At 39.9% G+C, this 21968-nt stretch overlaps 4 protein-coding genes across 8 annotated transcripts in view; 1 reads left to right on the forward strand and 3 right to left on the reverse strand.

Annotated features, from left to right (window-relative positions):
- Positions 1 to 555: 555 nt before the first annotated feature.
- On the reverse strand, positions 556 to 2641 carry snrpg (small nuclear ribonucleoprotein polypeptide G). Its single transcript, XM_077515208.1, has 4 exons — positions 2492 to 2641; positions 2278 to 2300; positions 837 to 961; positions 556 to 744 (listed from the first exon to the last, which is right to left on the reverse strand). The coding sequence occupies exons 1-4, from the start codon at positions 2521 to 2523 to the stop codon at positions 694 to 696; spliced, it is 231 nt and encodes a 76-aa protein (XP_077371334.1). The 5' UTR covers positions 2524 to 2641; the 3' UTR covers positions 556 to 693.
- Positions 2642 to 3068: 427 nt separating this feature from the next.
- On the reverse strand, positions 3069 to 6032 carry LOC144014899 (uncharacterized). The gene is made up of 3 exons (XM_077515209.1): positions 5765 to 6032; positions 5540 to 5621; positions 3069 to 5423 (listed from the first exon to the last, which is right to left on the reverse strand). The coding sequence occupies exon 3, from the start codon at positions 5197 to 5199 to the stop codon at positions 4492 to 4494; it is 708 nt and encodes a 235-aa protein (XP_077371335.1). The 5' UTR covers positions 5200 to 5423; positions 5540 to 5621; positions 5765 to 6032; the 3' UTR covers positions 3069 to 4491.
- Positions 6033 to 6351: 319 nt separating this feature from the next.
- tbc1d22b (TBC1 domain family, member 22B) lies at positions 6352 to 21826 on the reverse strand. Of its 2 annotated transcripts, XM_077512004.1 has the most exons (14): positions 21102 to 21826; positions 19296 to 19352; positions 18894 to 19086; positions 17180 to 17306; positions 14578 to 14745; positions 14413 to 14483; positions 14188 to 14316; positions 13186 to 13251; positions 12790 to 12904; positions 11248 to 11354; positions 11100 to 11175; positions 10839 to 10966; positions 9546 to 9641; positions 6352 to 9013 (listed from the first exon to the last, which is right to left on the reverse strand). In XM_077512004.1, exons 1-14 carry the CDS (start codon positions 21155 to 21157, stop codon positions 8837 to 8839), a joined length of 1566 nt encoding a protein of 521 aa, XP_077368130.1. In that variant the 5' UTR covers positions 21158 to 21826; the 3' UTR covers positions 6352 to 8836. The 2 variants fall into 2 exon arrangements, with proteins under 2 accessions (XP_077368130.1, XP_077368131.1); XM_077512005.1 differs by lacking the exon at positions 19296 to 19352 and having other exon boundaries at positions 21102 to 21824.
- Positions 20607 to 21968, forward strand: part of LOC144013315 (myelin transcription factor 1-like) — a 108416-nt gene continuing 107054 nt past the window's right edge. For all 4 annotated transcript variants that reach the window (XM_077511988.1, XM_077511989.1, XM_077511991.1 and 1 more), the window contains exon 1: positions 20607 to 20655. In XM_077511988.1, coding sequence (XP_077368114.1) covers positions 20630 to 20655 — 26 coding nt within the window. In that variant the 5' untranslated portion in view covers positions 20607 to 20629. The remainder of the gene's footprint in view (positions 20656 to 21968) is intronic.

The raw sequence follows: 21968 nt of genomic DNA on the forward strand, positions 1-21968 counted from the left end.
TTGGCTTGTAGGAATGTAAAAATGTCTTGTTTCTTCTTCATTTTTTGTTTGCAACACAAATGTTATCTCCCAGCGAGAGTTTGTGTATTTTTATTTTTTTTTGTGTGCCACAAATAAAATACGAAGTCACGTCGATGTTCGCATGCGTGCGCCGCGAACCGCCACGCTCAAGCGGCTGAGCCAGACTAGCACGTAATCAGCATGGTTAGCTGAGATGATTCACATGCACGTGTTTTCTGCAAAAAATAATAATAATAATAATAAAACAAACGAGAGGGGTAATGAACAATTTGCTGAATTAATATGATTTAAAAAAAAGGAAAATGCAACTGAAAATTGATCCGATGTTTAAAACAGAGTTGAGGCTGATGCAAATAAGTTTGTGGAACACCACCCATGGACCCTGGGGGAAAAAAATTATGGTAACCCAGACTCAGAGCAGGGCAATGGGGGAGCCATCCTGCTAGAAGAGACAGCAGGACCTTTCCAACCACATCAAAGTACAGATGATGGTGCTAGCCATATTGTGTGTAAATTCAACATATGCACAGAGACTACAAAGAAAATGATTTATTCACAAAGCCATGAAACATTAGACATCGTACACAATTCAAAAACAGTCGTGTTGCTTCAGTTTAAGCATGAAAAAACAAAACAAAAAGTGTTATCTATCCACAGGCCCTGTGGCCATTCTCATACTCTCTCCAAGGCTTCCAACATGATGATGCTGTTACCTCGGATGACCTAAGACATAAAAGAAAAAAAGTTACAAACTTGAGCAAGACGAGCAACAAAGACCCCCCAAAAAGGAGAAGTCACGCTGAACGGGTACTGACCACCATGCCGATGGTATGCTGTTGTCCTCCTGGTCCCATTTCCAGGCAGTCATCCACCACCAGGTTCATGAAGGGGTCAAACCCGCGAAGGATGCCCTGCACATGTCTGCCTCCGTTTAACTTCACTAAAACACATGGACAAAATGAAACTTTTTTAATAATATTCTCATTACGACCACTACAAATGCTTTAAATACAAAATCCCACATTTCATTGCTGGGCGATTAATCAGTTTTATTAAAAACATCATACCCATTTTATGCATTACAAAAGCAATAGGTTAACGACACGTTGGAAATTTTAACCGGCGGTAACTGTATGAGAATGTTTTGCATGCAGTGAGGGAGAATGTATGTGGACCCTTTCGAATTCCTTCATTTCTGCATAAATCCATCACAAAAATCTGGTCTTAATCACCGAAATCCTAAGAATGAACATTACATCACAGGGACCACACACAAAAATTTTACCCGTCTCCACATTTTTAGAGAGCATAATGCATAAACAGTGACATGACAGTGAAGACAAAGGAAGTGAACCTTCGAATTTTGCAGATCAGGATGAATTTTGGACGATTCCTTTTTACAAAACTGTTGATGTTCAGCAAGACTAGTGGGATGTCTGACATGAAGAGCTGTTGATGTCAGGACTTCAAATATAAAACTTGTACAACATTGGAGACGTTTACAAAAGTATCTGTAAAAGTCCTGACACTCTTCTGTCCATTTACTGTTGCTTCTCTTTTAATTAAGGAATGGCCGTTCTGTAAAGAATACCCCCCCCCCCCCCCAAAAAAAAGGAAAATAATACCCATTGAAGTAAAAAAGAAAATTAAATTAAATTCTTAAATTCTGTGATGCCTTCAGAAAAACTGGCACATGCCAACATCACTACTGGCAAAACCAAACATATGTAAAACACTTATTTTCACACAAACGTGAAAGCGATTTTTCATGCGTTTTCGTTTAAGCAGACTTTATTCTTATGCTTTAGACGAAGATCAGAACACATTTTACAACCGATTTATGCCGAAATTGAATTCTAAAGGAGTTCATTTATTTGAAGGGTGGCAGCGTATTTTATTATGATAAATTATACAACTAAAGAAAATAAAATAATTCAACAAGGATTGAGTTTGAATGAATCAACATCATAATAACTCAACCTGTTTGAAAAGGAGTCAGAAGAAGGTACTTCGTTCTAGACAATTTTTGTTGGAACTGAAATGATGCATGTATCTGTATGTTTACATACCTGGTTCAAGACTTTTTACATAATTTTGTACTGTAAAAAAAAATACTACAGTAATAATAATTCAACCCATATTACAGTGCGTTATACGGCCCAACGTATTGGCCTATAGTTCACACTAGGCAACACATGACAGCTATATTGTCTTACAGCAAAGACAAATTCAATCAAATCAATATTTTGTACTCACGTGAAAGCTTTTTGTCCATGAACCTAAAGGAAGACAGGAAACATTAGTTGACGTTGAATGCAATGCATGACAAATGGCCGGCGAACGTTTCGGCTAACACTTGTTAGCTTTACTTGGCTCTATAGGAAATGGCGCGGTGGCAGCGCGGTCATTTTAAGCTTTATTTACAAGACAAAGGGAGCACAAAACAAACGTTTCCAACATGTCGTCTTACTTTTTCAGCTCGGGAGGGTGTGCTTTGCTCATTTTGTCTTTGTTTCTTCACCGGTAGATCGAAAGAATCGTTGCCTTTGCGTTTGAGGCTGGTAGGAGGAAACGTGCGACTGGCAACCGGAAATCAAACTATTTCCTCGTCTGAGTAAAACTGAAGCTGATAATATATTTAAATTTGAACTACCGCCCCCTTTCGGATTTGATTACCCATTACACACCTACGCCATAACCCCAAATGTCTCCAGTGGTGTTCAAGGGCCACTTCAGCGTGGGATTTTGAAAGTGGAAGAACGGGGAAGCTTAAAAATATAAAGAATATAAGTTTTGTTTTTTTAACTGATTTTTGTCACCTTACCTGGCAAAAGTGGAGAGGTGTCATGATGAATCACATCCCCGTACTACCTCTGCCCGAGTCCAGATTGAATTTCAACAAACTAGTACATTTAGTTCAAGCCCCATTTTCATTTTCCTCAGCAGTATAATGCATTTTCCCCCTTGAAGTATAACCGGAGGGAACGTTAAATTGAACAATACAGTATTTGCCAGATAAAAAACAAACAAACAAACAAACTAGTAACTCATCTGAGAACAGTTTAATGACTGTTGTGAAGAACCACAAACCAATGTACAAATTGAAGTTTCAAAAAGTATAGAAAAAAATATTTCATAAGCAACTGTTTGAAAACAGTAGGTAGAGGGGAAAAAAACAAAAACAAACAAAAAACAAAAAAAACAGCCACATTCAAAAATAGCAAATCACCCAAGAGGTGGGCCAGATGAAAATTTGCACCACTGCTGACTTATAAAAGGCATTCACATTCGGATAGAAATATTACAAATGGAACCCTTCAAACTATCCAGTTTTTATTTACCTGGGATTTGTATGTAGTATGTTTTGAGGAATGCTGCAAATGTGACCAGTGATCGACCAATATTGTACCTTCAACATGAGAACCTTCATTTTTCTTCAAAAAAAAACACGTGATCATTACCCTAATGGGTCAATATCACTATAAAAGTGCCTTTGATGCCCATTTCAGAATCACTTCGGGAAAAATGAAAGTGTAGTAGAATGACACTCTGGGGTCTTAATATAAATGGGCTAACGTTTGCTCACATACCACTTCAATAAGTATATTTTTAAAAAGTGTTTCCTTTAATTTGATTTTTTTACTGATATATATATTATAGTCCATAAAGCATTTGATAACATGTTTTGTTTTTTTATCATATCTAGGCCATTTTCATATTTATACCGAACATTTTGCATATCTCTGAAATTGCAGTCCAACTGGTCCTTTTTCTGACACTTTAAGAAACCTTTTGATGTTTACAGCAATATTACAACCAGAATTTTGTCTTTCTTCAGTGGAGGCTGAAACAGTGGACAGTTGCAGAACAAATGTTAATGCTCATTATGAAACATCAATTGATATTAACTCTTTTACTGCTACACGTTATCAAAAAAGAAAAAATATGACAAAGGCTTTGATCATTTCCGTCATCCTTGATTCTATTTCATCAATTTTCATCAGATTTCATCACGTTTCATTTTAATTTCGTACACCTGCAGCCCATTGAAAAAGAATTATCTGCTGGCCATAGTTAGTGTTTTGGATTCCACAACCCATTGATCAGGCAGCGGTGCACGTTGACATTGCACTGCCCATTGATTTAAAAAACAAACAAACGTGATTTTACTAATCGTCATAAAACGTTTTTGGCGCTCAAATATTTACCCAAAAAAAAACAAAAACGTTTTGGAAATTCAAAATATACTGACACGTATATTGATGTTATCTCATCTGCTTGGATGAAGTTAGCATTAAAGTGTAGGAATTTGGCCGATATCGATTTCTAACAGCAGAACATCTACTGAAGACCATAATATTAAAGAAAAACACTCATTTGGTGAAACGGGGAATTCTCAAAGGCACCTTATAGTGATACTGTCATTTGTTTTCAACAATTAAACACTGCAACCTTTCCATGCCAAGTGGCTCAAGTTTTGTGGGGCTCCCGTTTGGAACAGCCGTCGTCTTCATCCCTGACCTTCAGGTGCTCCTGACAGTGATCAAGGAAGGAGTCCAGTGCTGCGAAGCCCTCCTGACACGGCACGCAGTGGTAGAAGCGCTGCCTCCTTGACGCGGGCCGCTCAAAGGTGTCCATCTCCTCCGTGCACACGCTGCACTCTCCCCTCACCATGGACGCGTCGTGGAGCTCAACGTGTTGCCTCAGCTGCGACTGCAGAGGAAAACTCTTGGCGCAGGAGGGGCACGGGAACTCTCCTTCCACTTCCACTTCCACATCGTCGTCCTTCTGCTTCTGCTTCCGCTTCCGCTTCTGGTTGGGCCTCCCCGGACCGGCCCGCACGGTCTTGCCCTGCGCAAGGCTGCCTTTCACGTCGTTCGGTCTGTGCTCTGGTAACTTTGCGTTTTTAGCGTCGTGTCCTGCAGCCTGACCTTTTTTGATGGCACTGAGGCATGAAGTCGCCGTGTAGTGTGCGCTCAGAGAGAGATGATGAAGGAAGAGCCTGCCGCATATCTTGCACGGATAGGAGGCGCTTTTCCGCCTGCGTTTTCCTGCCGTCGGTTGCGTCTCACTCGCCGACGTTCTCTTCACGTGTGATTTTATGCTGTGTCTCTCTTTCCTGTGCATGTACATTCGAGAGGCGTGCCCGGGGACCATGCTGCCAGAAGCACCACTCATAATCTGCTTCTTTTTTTTTCGTTTTTTTTTCTTTTCGGACGGGGTTAGTCGATCTTTAACATGATCAGATTCTCTCAGAGGTCGTCTCTTTATGGTGCCGTTTTCTTGCCTTTTGTGCAGACGGTTCTTGAACAGAACTCTATTTGTCAGACTGCTTGAACAAGTCTGGACTTTGTTTTGCTGCTGAATGACTTCTGGGCCCTTGTGTGACTCCAGCTGACGTGCTGTGAATAAAACAGCACACACACAAACATTTGATTAAACTCGACGTTCTGGAAGAAATTAAATACATCTATTAAAGGAGCCACGATATTAATGAGATAAATAAATTAAACCGTACTGGAGCTTCGTGAACGGTGTTCGCCAAACTTGCTAGCTTGTCGACTTCTCCCTCTTCGACACGTGACAATAATTGTCTAAATCTGAAAATACAGAAACACAGTATGAACGCACGAATCGAACCATCAAACCAGTCTGATCACTTTGCTACCACGAGTGAGCGGCTAACGCTAGCAAAGCAGATACGTTGGGAAGAAGCGACATTCTGGGACAAAATTTAACTTACCGTGTAGAAACCAAACGCGCGTAGTTGCACAGCTGAATAGTCCAACAGAACAGACTGTGTCACTGCATGAAATGGGAAATAAAACACGTTTCCGGCTAACGAAAGGCACGCCGACGCTACTGCAAAACACGATAGCAAAGTTTGAGGGGGCGTTACTACATTGGGACGACTTCAGTGACGTCATCTGGTCATAACCAACCAGCGGCTGGGACGTTACTCTTCTATTTATTTCTGAAAAACTCTTTCCCCCTTTTTCATTATTTTTAGTTATTTTATATCCCCTCAACCGTCAATATAGAAATCTAAACTGTTTTGATTGATAGTAGTTGTTACATTGAGTCTCTTAAATTTGTAAATGAGAACGGTCAAAAGATTTTGGAAATATATTCGATTTGAAGTTCATTAAAAAAAGAAAAAAAAAGAAAAAAAAAGTATTTACTTAGTATGATATTATGCAATTTTGGTTTATGACGACTTAACACTGACCTGGAATTTCTGAGTGTATATATTTTTTGCTGTTAAAAAAAAAAAAAAAAGTCTGTTCACTGAAAATATAAATAAATAAAATAACCACACAGACAACATGATTGGTCGAAATTAAGATCGGTCGTTTAATATAAACAATTAGCACTACAGCAAATACTGTAATAATTCAATTCTTCCTTTAAGGCTTAAGTAAATGTCTGCTAACTCAACAAAAATACAGATTTGGCAATGATTGAACAGAAACAGACATTCATGAACATGTTTTGATTTGGTCAGCAAGTCGATCACAACATTACATGGACAAAAATGGGGAAAAAATCATCATGGAATGCGCAATACCTTAAAAGGTAAGCAACGAGGAGGAACATTTACCTGAATGAGTAACATTCATAGGTAGGGAATATATTTTAGCACTAACAAAAATAAAGCCAAACCGACAGAAATGAATGCAAAAACAGCACCAAAATTTCATTTAACTTGGATACAAATGTACAAGCGCCTCAACTTCAAACTTTGCGGTGAATTGAATTTGGAATCAAAACCTTTTATTGAATAGCTGCCATAAAAGCCAGGCATCAAATCTGAACACATTCAACATGAGCAACAACACGATTTAATGCTCAACTTTTTAATAAAAAAAAAAAAAATCCACATTATATAGAGATGAACAAACCAAAGGCCTAAAACTGTTACACCAAATTAAAATTTGCTGTTAAAATGAACTCCTGCAAAGATGTGTTACAATTACCCCCAGTTCCCATTCATTCCCGAATCTCATGGATTATTTCAAAAAGTGGGTACAGGAACAACCTGGCCCAAAAGAAAACAAATAAGCAAGACCGATGACAAAGCATTTTTTGGAGTCGCGGAGACAAGACGTTAAGCGCATGTGAACGTGGACCGAGTGAGATAGTTCACTGCTTCCCTCCATAAAGGTTCAGCTTTTTCCTGGTGAATGTCTCCGACTAAATTAAAGTTGAAATACGCACCAGCACTTTTGACTAATATCACTGAAAGATGTCCCGATGCCAAATTATGGGATCACTTCCCAAGAGGACGATCATTTGAATAATTTAACGTTTAACTTTGGAGATCAAAGGCAAATGACGGATGATCAATATGCTGTATTTGGTCTTACATTCAAAATGCCACACTTGTTGTAGTCAGTCACATTAAAAAAAAAAAAAAAAAAAAAAAAACAGAAAACAGAGGGAAAAGTACTGAATCACTCAATAATAATAATAAATATAAAATCAGGAAAAACAAGACAACACTACTAGTACTTTGTTGCAGGTTTTTCTAACAGTGTCAAATGTATTTGTTCAAGTGTTTATTAAAGTTAGAAGGGTGGCATTTTGAATTTAAAAAAAAAAAAAAAAAAAAAAAAAAGGTTTTGCACCCCCCCCCTAATTTAAACACTCAACTGATCGTCCTATAGAAGCAATGATTCCATAATTTTTGTACAGGAAGTTATGCGATCCAAATACAGTAAGAAACTGTCAGTATATGTGTGAATGATACAGAAGAGTGTTTTTTTTTTTCCCCCACAGAGACGAAATAATGTCGACATTTCCTCTCTGGCTTGAAACTCCAAAGTTCAGGGCAGATATTTCAGTAGAATACTATCAACAACTACTTGTTACATCTTAACGACCCCAACTGAAAGATTCAAAATAAACAATTTTAAAAGCAATACGTCAGTTCAACCATAAAGTATTAAATATGCTACATTAGCCTGATGGTTAAAGGCCCTAAAAAAATCCCAAATAAACCACATTTGAAACCAAAACGCTTTCTGACACTTTTTAGCAAGCTGAAATGTAACATCAACAGCAAACTATTAAGTCTGCTCCTCTGCTTATATGCGTTGTATAAGCAATACAACGTATATATTTGCAAAACATGATTATCTTGAGATTAAGGGGACGTCTACACTTGATGAGCTCGTTTGTGCATTGCAGATCATTTTCATCCAATTTATTTCCCGCTTGTCCTTATTATTATTATTAATTCAATCTCTGGTGTAATAACCTTATTTATTGATTGATTGAATTCTTTTTTATTTGATTATCTGTTCTCATTGCTGCTGGACAACAAAGTCAAGTCTAAGTCTAAGTCTAAATCTAAGTGAAAGTTGTCTGGAGGAAAGTTTGGGAGTGAGCCAGGTTTAATGCTATTTTGAAACTTTTTACAGGGTTCAACCATTTTTGACATAACTATACTTCATGATCCCAATTTCCTTGCTCACAGCTAATATTTAGTAACAATAAGTTAAAAAAGAAAATGTGTAAAAATATAAACTGTACACCATCTTTGATTAAAAGGACATTCAAGACACTCACCGTCCTTTTAAATGCTAAAATGTTCTGAAAACACATTAAACAGGAGGAACAATCGAGAGCTGCATGGAGCAAGATGACGCGTGCGTTCGTGCGTTCGTGCTTCCATACTGTAACAGTCCAGTGTTAAATTGCAAAAAGAGGACGTCAACACAGTTCTACATTCCCCGTTAAGTCCAGTGTGACCTTCACCTGTGAGGATTCCTTTTTCACGAGAGCGTTTCTGTCGACTTATCAGGAGGTTCACTCACAGACATGAAACGTTGGAGCGCCGCACGCGCTGCAAAGAGGAAGTCGATCTCTTGTAGTGGCTGGGCGCATCCGCAAACGTGTACTTCAGTCTGTAAGCCTCAGCCAGGAGGAGGCCAACTTCCTCGTTGCCCCAGTGGATCGTGGGAAGGTTCTGCAATAGGATAAGAAGGCCCTGAAGAGCAAAAGAAGGTTAAGTCACAGTTTGCAGACACAATTTTCATCTTCATGTCAATTCCCCTTTCTTTATGAAGCGAAGACATTTTGGAATTAATTGCTCGGCTTGAACTCGCACTTTGTAAAACTTGTGGAGTGACCTGAGCGGAGGATGTGCACGGAATATTTACAATGCAATCAACGGTCTCATTTTCCTTTATTTTGTTCATCACAAAAACTTGTAGAGTCAAACCTCGGTTTTCGAATGTAATCCGTTCCAGAAGGCTGTTCTAAAAGCCATTTGTTCAAAATCCAAAACTATTTTTCCCATTATAATTCATGTAAATAATTTTAATCCGTTCCAGTTTTTTTTTTTTTTACTATTTTACACCATAAACTGCACTGTAAACTGTTTACCATAAATAGAAAAGGGTCGAAATAGACACTGTTTTATTTAAATATCATATCTGTGTTAATTTGTGAAATCATTTGGGAATTGATCTGAAAAATTGTACTCACTTCTGGAGTTAAAAAAATGTTTAAAAGTATACCTGAAAGTCAACCATGGAGAGAATTTCTTTGCGCCACTCAATGAGGAAAGCGGCACAAACGTACAAGTGGAAGTGGGAGAAACCTTCTGCTTCAGACTGGGGGGAAACGAAACAGAAAACAAATGCAACACAAACATTTCCAACATTTGAAAGACATTTTTTCACACAAGGATATACTGTGTATTTTTTTTTTTAGTGCTGTGAAACAATATTTTTTTTTAAACTAATTAATAATCACACAATTTTCTGTAATTAACCACAACTAATCACATTTTTATACTTCTGCCCCTACTTTTTTTTTTTTCTTCAAAGCTTGTTTACTTGAGTAAAATATTGGAATTAATGTAAAATCATCAAATAGAAAATATCATTCAAATCAAAGACTATTCTAATAGCTTTCTTTGATCCTTGAATAAAATCCTACCGTAAAATACAAAAGGACGATAATGGCCTCAATCAAACAATTCTCACTTCCAGGTTGAGTTCTGCTCACGAGCACGACACTCCAGCAGAATTGCTTTGTGAGGCCCCGTGCAGGTTTCTTGAGCAGGGAATTTTGTTCTGAGATATGCCGAAGCGGTATTACAACTAATATGCTATTTGAATTTGGCTCTGCAAAGTGCACCAGACGTAATACTTCCATTTTGACAGCCATAATATTTTTTTTTAGATGGCAGGTAGTGGAATTTTGGCCAGGGGGGATGTTGTGCCCTACTGGCAGGATATAACCCGCATTTCGACTTAAGTTGAATTTCCCCATCAAAGTCAATATTTACATCAAAATAATTTGCATTAAAAAACTAAAATACATTAAAAAAAAAAAAAAGATGCTGTACAACCGTCTGACTGAAGCCCAAGTCTTTGCCGATGTTGATTGGTCTTTTTGCAATCTTTTTATGGTGTTTAGCTTAATTTCCATGGTAATTACTTTTCTTTTGGCTGGAGCAACATCGCTCAAAAACGACGCAACTTTCTTCTTTTTTGGGGCCATGAAGTGGAAAAAAAAAAGGGGGCGAAAACGCCAAAGATACTTCCACAAGTACACAAGCGCTCGCACGAGCTTCGGGCTAAATAGTGGACGAGGAGAAAACCTGCGAGCTATATGGTAGATTAGGAGCCAAAATGGCGGACCAGGTGTAACTGTTGTAAAGTGGAAACACCTTAGGTCGAGTGTGCCTTAATTAACTTGAGGACTCCCTGTATTTAATTCTGTGTGCCTTTCAAGGGCAGCGTCCGAGCGCCCTCTATTGGTGAATTGCCACATTCCATTTGAAATGACGACCAACATGTCACCTGGTAAGTATCCCAGAGGCGGATTGTGCAGCGCAGTGGCAGCTCCCTCATCAACAGGTTGTTCATCCACCGGAATGCAAACTGCAGATATTCCACCTCATATCGTTTGAAATGATTGTGAATGTCCTCTGAGATAGAAAAACACAGTTTGGTTCAGATGATCTTTCCACATGAATTAGAGTCCAGAGTCAATATTGTGCAAGATACACGCTGAATGTATTTATTGTCAACGATTGCTTGATGAAGAACCCACAAACATACCATCAATCCGACTGACGAGTTCCTCCAAAGCTTTGACTTTGTTCTGGATTCCCGGCTGAGCAAACGTGTAATTGTCCTAAAACGACAGCAAATGTCACCACGACAGCACATTTGAAGAAAAAGAGATGATACAAATGCACGTGCAGACCTGTATTCCATCCAGAAGTTTGCTCATACACCAAAAGCTGTCAGCCTCAATGTTTCGCTGAATGTCTGGAGACAGAGCAGCCACTTCAAAGTTCTCCATGTCCTCCACTAGAAGAGCAGATGACAAAAACTAAACGACACTTCGCTCACCGACCTGCCGCAGCCTCTTTGGCTGCGTTTGATTCCAATCGGATTCTTCCTCAAATCGAATTTTTAGGGCTGACTGAGTGTCCACACTGATTCAGGAAGTGTCCAAATCGGATCCAGTCGTGCTCAGACTGGTTTACATTCTTGAGTTGACCCATCTGACAGCGGCTTCGCCCAACATATTATTGTGACATTGTTTACCGCTCTGCACTGCCTGACTGGTTCCTCGCAGGCGCATTAAGCATGCAGACCATCAAATGTGCACATTCCCAGGGCAACATTTTTTCTTAAATTTGCATTTCTATGGCTACGACCGGCCAATAATTTGCTGTTTCCAGTTGACAATTTTAACCATTTCACTGAACAGCTGGTTAGTTATTCGTAAGTCTTCTCTTGAAACGAGCCCCTGAATGTGGTTTCCATCCATCCTGCAAAAATGGGCCTTCATGACTGTTCAACTTACAAAAAACATCCACTTGCAATCCGGATGGGCTACAAATCGCATTTTCGCTGGCAGTCTGAACAAGGTCGAAATGTTGGCATTCACGGAACAAATTCATCTTGAGGGATCTACTCAAATGTCGCACCATTTTAACAATATTAATCGTAAATGAAGTCGTTTATAGATGACTTTTCAAGTTCTGTACAGAAAAGCAAAAAATAAGTACAAAAGTAGAGGATGAGCTAACTCTGAAATAAGCCAACTAAGATTCTACTTTGCAGCGTCACATGATCTTGACAGGCACAAAATAAACTTGAGAGAACGAGAGAATCAGGACGTGGCGCTGCACACGCATCGACAATCCTCTTTGAATTTGTTTTGCCTTGCGTGCATGATCAAAAAAGTGCCCATTTGTCCAGCGTATCAGCGGCGAAACTTGGGAGTGCTGGTGGACTCAGCTCACATTTTGGAAATAACACCACATATGATTGCAGGGATACTGATGCTTTTAAGAGGAAGCCCAGCAGGAGCTCAACAATAACTTGCCTTAAGTAGCCTTTTTGTTTTTAGAATGTTTTTTGGGATTGTTTTTCTTTGTGCCCTCATCGTTGTTGACTGTCCTATTGTCTAGCATTGCCTGCCTTAAAAGTTACTTTTTTTCCAAGCTAAACTACAATTACCAATCAAGCCACATGCAAAATTAATGAATCCTTTCATTCAGTACCAGCCCAGTTAAAATAAATCTTTGACGTCTATAGCCGTCAATGGCAGTCAATGAGTTAAGTTGTCTTGACAGAGTATGTCAATGCACAGCCACTGTTGTGGAAAGGGTGTAGGGTAGAACCTCGAAAGGGCCCCCGGCGTAAAAACTGTGCCAAACATTTCATGCAAGTTCCTCACTGTGGCTATCTGACAGGAATTAAGACCAAAAGCCAAACAACAACAACAACTTACTGACAAACTCAGACAGGAAGACCACAAAAAAGGGCGTGACGAGATCATTGATTCCTTGGACGTAACCACTGGCTGGGTGCCGAATAGCCCAGATGAAGAGGATGCGCTCAAACACCTGAAGGCAAGAGAGGTGACAATACTGTCTGAAAATGTCCAAATAAGGTTGTGTCAAAAGTTCAGATTTTGTCCATTTGTTACACAATCTGGAACATGTGAATAGAATCAAACACGTTTGTTCGAAGATGCCATGAATGTGTCAGGTACTGTATTTCATTTTTTAACAAGTGGTTGATAAAGCAGGGTTGCATTCTATAACATATTTGCACAAAGCTCCTTAATGTTAATTGACAAGATGAGCAACAGAGTTGTTGTGTTTTATTTGGTTTTTTAAGTTACCTCTTGCACTACAGGCTGCTGGAACAATGGAATCAGAGGGTTGGTCCTCGGAATGTCGATGTGAATCTACCAACAGGAAACAATCAATACGTTTCCTTACTACATTAAGCATTAGGGATGCATGACATTTTTTGTAACATAAGCAACTACCGTATTTTCCGCACTATAAGGCGCACCTAAAAGCCTTCCATTTTTTCAAAAGCTGACCATGCGCCTTATATATGGATCAATATTGAGCCGCAACAGGTCTCGCTGTCAAGACGCTATCGGTGACCCTGCACGATCGGAGATGCCGCCATCTTGGATCGCTGGCTAATACTCATACTTTACCTCAGAGAAAATAATAAAACAGCTGTTTATTCATTTTGGAGTTGTCAGAAAGCTGCTTTGTAATCTATTCATAAAGTTTGACTGACCTATCTGACTGTTTTGTTGACATTCCCTTGAGCGCAGCACCATCTAATGGATGCATAACGTAACCTCAGCCTCTACTGTAGCAACTTATATATGGAAAAAGTTTGCAAATATGGCATTCATTGAAGGTGCGCCTTATAATGCGGAAAATACGGTACTTAAAAAGAATGAAATCAATAAGAAAAATGGCAATTGGGCATCATGCCCTGTAATGTGACCATAACCTTAAATGTGAGCGCTCTGGTTACTTCGAAGCGATGCATCACGGCAGCAAGGTCGCCTTCTCGCTCCGGGCCAATGAGTGTCAATTATTATCATTATCGTTAGTAAATTTGTCTCTGGGCTGATTTCTTCATGTCATTGCAACATTTGTGCCCAGTTAGCATGCTTGCATTATCGCAACATCCTGTTCTGCCGTCTTGTTTCAGTGACACTATTTTGGACCAAAACCTAAAAAGCACTTTTGTGCCATTTTCATCTGAAAACTTTTTTGGTGAGCCAATTTTTGGTGTCTACAGTAACAGCATAGAATGACACGAATTTGTTGTGGGCCAACTCGCATTCTAAATCAGCCCTGGTCAAGATTACCTGTCGGTACGTGTCTTTGTAGTGCTCATCTGTCCTGGAGTGGTAATATTGCAGAATGAAGCCAAAATATTCCTCTCGCTTTCGTTTGAGCACGAGCTCCCGGCGCTCCTTGTTGGCTGGCAGGTAACCCTTTTTGGGAGCAAAGAGAGGGGAAGGGCGTGAATCCCTCCAAATCATGTCAATTGCAATGTGTCATAGTTGACAAGTACTTGCAAGGCCTCTTACAGAGAGGAGCCTCCATGTGATCGGACGGACTTCTCTGGGTATGCCCGACCAGCTGTGCTTTCGCAGCTCCTCTAAAACCAAGCGCAATTTTCAAAATGAATGCCATCGTCGCAGATATTCTTCCAGCTGCGACGACTCGTTACCACATGTATGCTGGTGTCCTACCAAGGTCGGTGTTGGCACTAGCCAGCAGCTGCTTGAACTTGTCCAGCCTGCTCTTTTCCCGCACTGTCATGGGAGGCGCTCCTGATGCGTTCTGGTCCGAAATGCGAGCCACCAGAGGGATGACGGGCCGAACTGGGAGGGACTGCTGCTTCTGCAGTGTGGAGCGAACTGTGGAAGGTCAGACAAGCTAATGTTTGTCGATATGAAATGGCACACATTTTAAGTGTACATCATTAACTCATTTGCTCCCAAAGACGTATAAATATGTTCTATTTTAAGAGTTACCAGTGTCCCAAAGACGTATTTACACATTTTTTTGTTTTGTTTTTTAATGTTAGAGCATACAGAAGGCTTTGATGCAGCCTCTGAGTTGAAGATAATGGTTGAAGCAATGGCAGTTATTACAAAAACGGCCAGCGGGTGGCAGCAGAGTACAAGAGATCAACCAGGGCCATGTTCCAACAAGCTGCAGTTTTACACAGATTTGAAGAATGATGAAACTTAGCTATATTCTAATGCTAATTGCTGCAAAACAGAGAGATAGAAATATAGTTTTTTTTCCCCCTTATGAATCAAATCAAAATCAGTCAAAATCTAGCAAGACAGCAGGGAGTGAAGGGGGTTTCTGTGAAAACGGCTGGGAGTGAATGAGTTAAATGAACACAATATACCCAATGAGGTATATTGTATATTGTCAATTTCATTAGTAATCGAGGACCATCTGAACAGTTTGGCTCAAGGGTACCTTGACAGTAACCAGGAAACAAGACAAGCATCTCTCCAACAACGAGCTGCCATTTTTTTTTACATGTATCCAGTTCTAAAGCCCAGGTCCTTCGACTCCGTTTACACTATGCTCCCATGGGCCACAGCAGTCCAGATTCAGGCCACCGAGGACAATACGGGATAGTCAAGAGCCATCACAGAGCGACAGGATGACCTCCATGCTGCAGCGGCACTTCGCCATTTGATGGAAGGTGACATGTAAACTTTTGGCCGGAAGGTAAATGCATAACGACAACAATGGCAGAATCAAAGTTGGCAAATGTGGACTCACTGCCTCTGCTAGTGTTTGAAAAGTAAAAACTTCTGATGCCATTTCGATGTCAAAACGTACCTACAACCAAACTATTGTGTGTGCCTATTACACAGTCCCAGGCTATCAAACATTAACAACATCAGATGACATCCCAGTATCTTATAACATGTTATCAACAGAAACTGTAATGGGTACATCCGACTACCAGGAAGGTCATGTGTTGTGCGACAATATTGTAATTAGCCATATCCAAACTTGTATGCGGTCTCGCCAGGGATGGAGCATTCCCGTCTACAATTCTTTTCAAGCTAAGCCATGAGTACAATTTATCATTGTGGCATTCAAGTCGATATGATGCACTTAACAGTGAGAGTGAATGTATGAGAGAAAGATAGCGAGTACTTTCTTCCAATTTGAGTGCACAGTGCAGCGTGTATGTGAAATACAGGCTCTTTTTCTTTTTTTTTTGTGCCATCTAGTGTCAGAGAAGAAGAAGAAAAAAAAAAGTATATAATGTCTTCAAGAAGTCTGATGACATCATGGGATTGAAGATGGTTACGAGTGACTCGTGAGCTCACTAAGCAAGCCTCTCCGTCTTGGACAAACAGTCACGTCCTCATCATGACACTCAAATGCAGCAAAAGGACTTTTTTTTTTTTTTTTTTTTTTTCTCAAATGGATTCATGCAGCTATGCTGCTGGAAACAACAGTTCGGATAAATCTTTTATGCCAGTGCTTACTATTCATTTATGTAGCAATTGCCATCATGAGAAAAATACTTCTCAATATTGTACAACAATCAAACATATTTCACCTGTACAATCAGCATTATGCATATCAATACTATCGATTAGACACTGTTGACACAGTCTATATTCATGACTCCTCAACTGCATTCAGCGTTCAAACATGCCTTCAATGTGCAATATCATGATTGTAAACAATATATTTTAACAGTTCATTTTCATACAACTCATACATACTGGCCGTATTAGATTTGTAATCATCAATATGCCATCATATTTCACTTTCACTATGCTAACTTCTCTTTGCACTCATTGTATGGCAAGTGGTGTGGAACAATTGGACGATACTTGTGACTTGTATCATTTATTACTTTCTACAGACCAACAAATCTCTGTCTCATTTGTAACTGCTTAGAATAGATCTTTTTTTTTTTTTCTTCCTCTCTTGGGTTCCCTCAAATGTTGCTCTCATATTTGATGTTATTTCATGTTGTTTGTTGCTCCTATTTTGGTGTACTGTAATTGCAAATTCTGCTGTCGTGACAATCTAATTTCCTTCACGGCTTGAGTAATCTAGATATCGATCCAATGCATGTTTGGATTGAAGAGCTGGATTAGTGACTTTGCTGTTGAACAAAAACTAATACAGTATTATGATGAAATATAAAGCGGCAGTAAGTGCACGAACGTACGACTCTGATGTAATTGACGACTGATGATGTAATCGTAACGGTTCCACAAGACTCACTGTAAAATGATGAATCAGATAAGATGCTCACTGGTTATTCAGGTTAAAGTAACTGTAATAATCTCCTACCTGAGGATGTACTGAGGTGGATCTCGCTGTTCGATTTGACCACCTTGCTGTTTACAAGCTCTGGCTCAGTGTCGTCCTCTGTCGTGTGTGAAATCCCACTTTGTGCGACACCAGCCGCGTCGTGCGTCTCAATGGAAAAGAAGAAGCAGATCAGAATTCGTTTCCCTGATTTAAACACAGTAAACTACTACACGAATGACGAGCTGATATCGGTTCCTCTAAGCAAAAAGGAGGGTTGTTCTGGTCCGAGCAGTAATGCAAGGAAATAAGAAACCAGGATGCATGTTCACTAGTATTGGTCCACAATTACTTTTCTTGACAGAGCCAACAAGATACACACAAAAAAAGGAATACATGAAGTTTTTTGTTGGTTTTTTTTAACCCCTTGGTATGAAAGTGACTTCAAGTACTGAAACCTGAATTCTCTTTAAACAGTTGAAACACTTTAAATGGCAGATTGTGGAGCATCAACATCAATTTACTGCTATTTAACTAAGACTGAAGATTGCCCTGCGATTGGTTGGCGACCGGTCCAGGGTGTCCCCCGCCTACCAGCTGAGATAGGCGCCAGCAGCCCCCGCGACCCTTGTGAGGAATAAGCGGTCAAGAAAATGGATGGATGGATGAAGATTGCTGCTCATTATTAAAAATATACATCAAAAAAATAGTAGATGAACATGTAGGGAGGGATTCTCAAACTGGTGTCAGTGGACATTTTTCTGGGGGTCTCCATAACCATAACTTATCATGTTGTAAAATTGTAAAAAAAAAAAACAAAAAAAAAAACAAGACAACAACAACATACCGACATATTGCGACAGCACAACAACAAAAGAGTCATACTAAACCAATTGCCACTGCTTACTTTATCATTGGGCTAATTAAAAGCTTTTATATGGCTGTGAAATAGCACATAAATTTGTCATCTCTGCATCAGTCACTTTACTCATGAATCTTTTCATGCTGCACAACTAAACTGAACTGAACTAAATTAAATTCATTTTATTGTGGGTTCTCTAGTAAATAAAGATTTTATGAAGACAAAATGGGGGAAAATAAAATTGGAATTTGGAATTAATTCAGATAGAGTGGAAATAGCTGCGGATGATAAGACGAAAAGAGTAAATGAAATATGTTTAAAAGTCATAATCAACACTTCTGAGATCGAGCAATTCTAGCACCAATACTTTTGAGTAAGTTACCTTTCTTGCGGAATGGTGATTAAGATAAAGAACTTTATGATTGGTAATCATTTACCAGTCAATATTGCCGAAAAAGAATGACAACAATTTTGTTTAAAAAGAGTGAAGCGATAAAACTGCGGCACTTTGATGCACCAAAAAATAAAAAATAATAAAAAGCAGAGTTAGTCCTGAGTCCAGAGGCAGATCAACTAAATGTTATACCTTTCTCATAACATACTTCCTTGAATTGTAAAATTTATTTTGGAAATAGAATCTTAGCAACTAGACTCGCACAACTTTTCTCTATTCAGCTCTGCGGTGGAATAGACGACGATTATATTCTGTGCAGCTCGATTGGCTGTTAAATTGTGTAACATGCTTCAGCCCACTTTTATAGGAAGTACGACACCAGTACTTCTAGCATGGAGTTTTTCCTTTGATCTGGTCCACATGATTTAAAATTAAGCACCATTTGCCCCTTCCAGATAACAAAAAAAGTAATCGCCCAGGCATGACATCAAGCGGCTTACCTGCTTTTGGCTGAATGCCGAGTGCAGTCCCGATGGTAGGGAAGAACACAGGGCAGGTGCACCGAGAATATCGTCGTCCTCCTCATCGTCATCAATGTCCCAAGCGTCGTTTGTGCTCCGTGCAAACTCATGGAAGCTTGACGTCTTTTTAGACTTGAGGTTGTTCAACTTCAGCTTTGCGTCTTTGGGATACCTGACGGTAAAAAGAAATGAATCGGTCTTCGCATTTCCGGGTAGTGTTGATAGAATGACACCAAGACAAACAACAAACAGAGGTTCTCGAAATGTCAGCAACAAGGAGTGGAAAATAATTGGCTGCAGACCAAATCAAGCTGAGGCTGGATGAAATGCATTCACGCGCACAACATGGCAGCATGCGGTCCACTTGCAGTCGGCACTTACGAGCGTCGCAGACATGGGTCAAGAGGAGGATGCTGTGCTCCATAAACAGGCTGCACGCTGGAGGAGACCACATGTGAACTGCAGACAAGCTCACACAACTTCACTGACACTTTTTGTCCGTGTTCATGCCAAGAGTCACGAAGGAAAGCATTTCATCACTTATTAGTCAAAGAAAGTTGACAGGCAACTGACTCCTTTGCATGCTGCTGCTATTATTTATTTATTTTTGTATTCATTGATGGGTTGTTAGCATGTAGTACAGACGAATTGTGCACATCCTGTTCTGGTCCAAATCTAAAAAGACGCAATTTAAAACCAGGATAATTTTGTTATACAGCAAATAAGATACAACGTTTAAATCCTTTAAGCGTTACTTGCAGAAAACAACTTCTTAACTCATTCACTCGCCGCCATTTTCACATTTCGCAATCCCGTTCGCTCCAGGCTGTTTTTACTGGATTTTGACTGATTTTGCAAGGCCCGCAGAATATTGTGTTCAATTGCTATAAAAGCAAAAGAAAGATTAAAGTCTCTTCTTTCATCAGGAAAAAAAAGTTTGCTTCTATCTGTTTCCGTTCTGCAGCAATTAGCATTAGAAGAGAGCTAAGTTTCAGCAGTTTTCACAAATCGATTTAAAATTGTAAGTAATTGAGCTTTTTTTCTAGATGGCCCTGGTTGATCTCCTTTGCTCTGCTGCCACCTGCTGGCCGTTTGTGAAATAACTAACATTTCTGCAACCGTTCTTTGCAGTTGAGAAGCTGTAGCAAAGCCTTCTGTATGCTCTAGCATTTAAAAAAAACAAAACGTATAAATACGTCTTTGGGACACTTAGAACATTAAAAAAACGTATATATACGTTATTGGGAGCAAATGAGTTGCTGCTGTGGCTCCTTCAAAGCTAATCCATAATCCTGTCACTCACTCATAATAAGATTTTAACTAGAGACCTTCGTGGGTGCCAAATCTCCCGGCTGTCTTTTCGCTGAAAGGACGGTAAACTCGTTGGTGTTGTTTACTTAAGTCAACTAAAATATGCGAAAAGATCATAACGCGATGTGACAATGGCAGCGTCTGTCAGACAGAGAAAGCAAAGAGCAGGAGTATCTGCTGACTGTTCCTGTTCCAAACTTCAAACACGGTGGATGTTTGGATTTCCCGTCTTGACACCCACCTAAGTGTTAGTTTGTGTGTGCCAACGGCAGCAACACCCTTTTCAGTGCAGCTCTTTTCTGCCTGCCTTGGCAGATGGTGACACGTGACCTATAACGACACGTCTTTATCTTTATCAGCAGAACGTTCTGATATTTAGGACAAATGAGTAGGCAAAGAAAACTATGCGTGAGTCTGCATGTCTCTCCAGGTCAGGCGCATAACAACAATTATGTTTATTGATGACATTAGTAAGATGGCTAACACTAGTTAGCCAAAGAACCAGTCAGTGCTAGTTAGCCAATGCTAGCAGTTTGCCGGCCAACAAGAGCATATGGCGGGCAACTGGTTAGTGACAAGAACATGGCGAGATGAAAGCGACTGGAATTTTTGCCAGGGGGTTGATTTTGTTGTTTTGACAAATACGGGCACCGCGGCGACAAAGTGGGTAGAAAAAACCTCAAGGCTAATAAATTTAACGGCTCATTTGCTGCATACGATTTCACCGATGTACTTCCACAAACATTATAGCCAACCGGTAAACGTTAACTTTGAAGTTGGTGTCATGGTACACATACTGCAATGGAAAAGCTACACTACTGCACACGATTTCTAAGACATCTAAACAAACGGAAGAGCGAGTGTGGAAAGTCCTACCTTCCTGGAACCTTTGCGTTTCTCCTCCAAAAATTGATCCTGTTCTCGGTGGCCATACTCCGTTAAGACAGCAGCCAGTCCTCCCTCCCTTCAGGCCGCCATTGACACCGGCTCCCCGCACCAAGCCAGCATGAGGAAACCACTTCGGTCGGCCATTGACGACGACTCGGTTCACCCTCTGCCTTTTCGTGAGTTTAGACGGACGGTGGGAAAAGCTTGTTTAGTCACAAACTGCGACGATGTGGAAGATGCGAGGCGATGGAAGTCGCCATCTTGGCGCACAGACTGAACCCGGGGTTGCGGTTGGTGGGCGGGGCGAACAGGTGCAGCACAGGCAGCCAATGGGAGAGCGAGAGGGAGGGTCCAGGATGTCGTTATCAACACGCAGAAAACCGACAAACGTTATTTGTTGAACTTCTTTGGTCCGCGTCCAGAATGCTTAACCGCCAACCGTGTTGAGTATTCGTGGCTTTTACAGTCAGGTAGGGGATCACAAACTTTGATTAACAAAATTCGTGGACAAGAATCACATTGTTTATTATAAAATCAAGTAAATCCATTCGTTATAGAATAAATCGAATATTCTATAGCTTTATATTAGAGCTGAGAAACAGGGATAAAAGCCCCAAAACAATGAAAGAAAAACAGAACTACATTTATTGGTAAAAGAAATCATGAACCGTAAATCAAAAATGTTTCTTCTGCATTTTGGACAATTGGTTTAAAAGTACTTCTCGTTTTTTTTTTTTTGCTTAGTTTTTTTTCTCTCCAGGCAAATGCTGCGTTTAAAGTTTCCATCCACACGAGGGCAGACTTTCTTTGTTATCCACGAAACCAGTTGAGCCACACGGTGTTTACTGTAAATAG

This window comes from Festucalex cinctus, chromosome 2, assembly GCF_051991245.1.
Source record: "Festucalex cinctus isolate MCC-2025b chromosome 2, RoL_Fcin_1.0, whole genome shotgun sequence".
Classification (NCBI taxonomy): domain Eukaryota; kingdom Metazoa; phylum Chordata; class Actinopteri; order Syngnathiformes; family Syngnathidae; genus Festucalex; species Festucalex cinctus.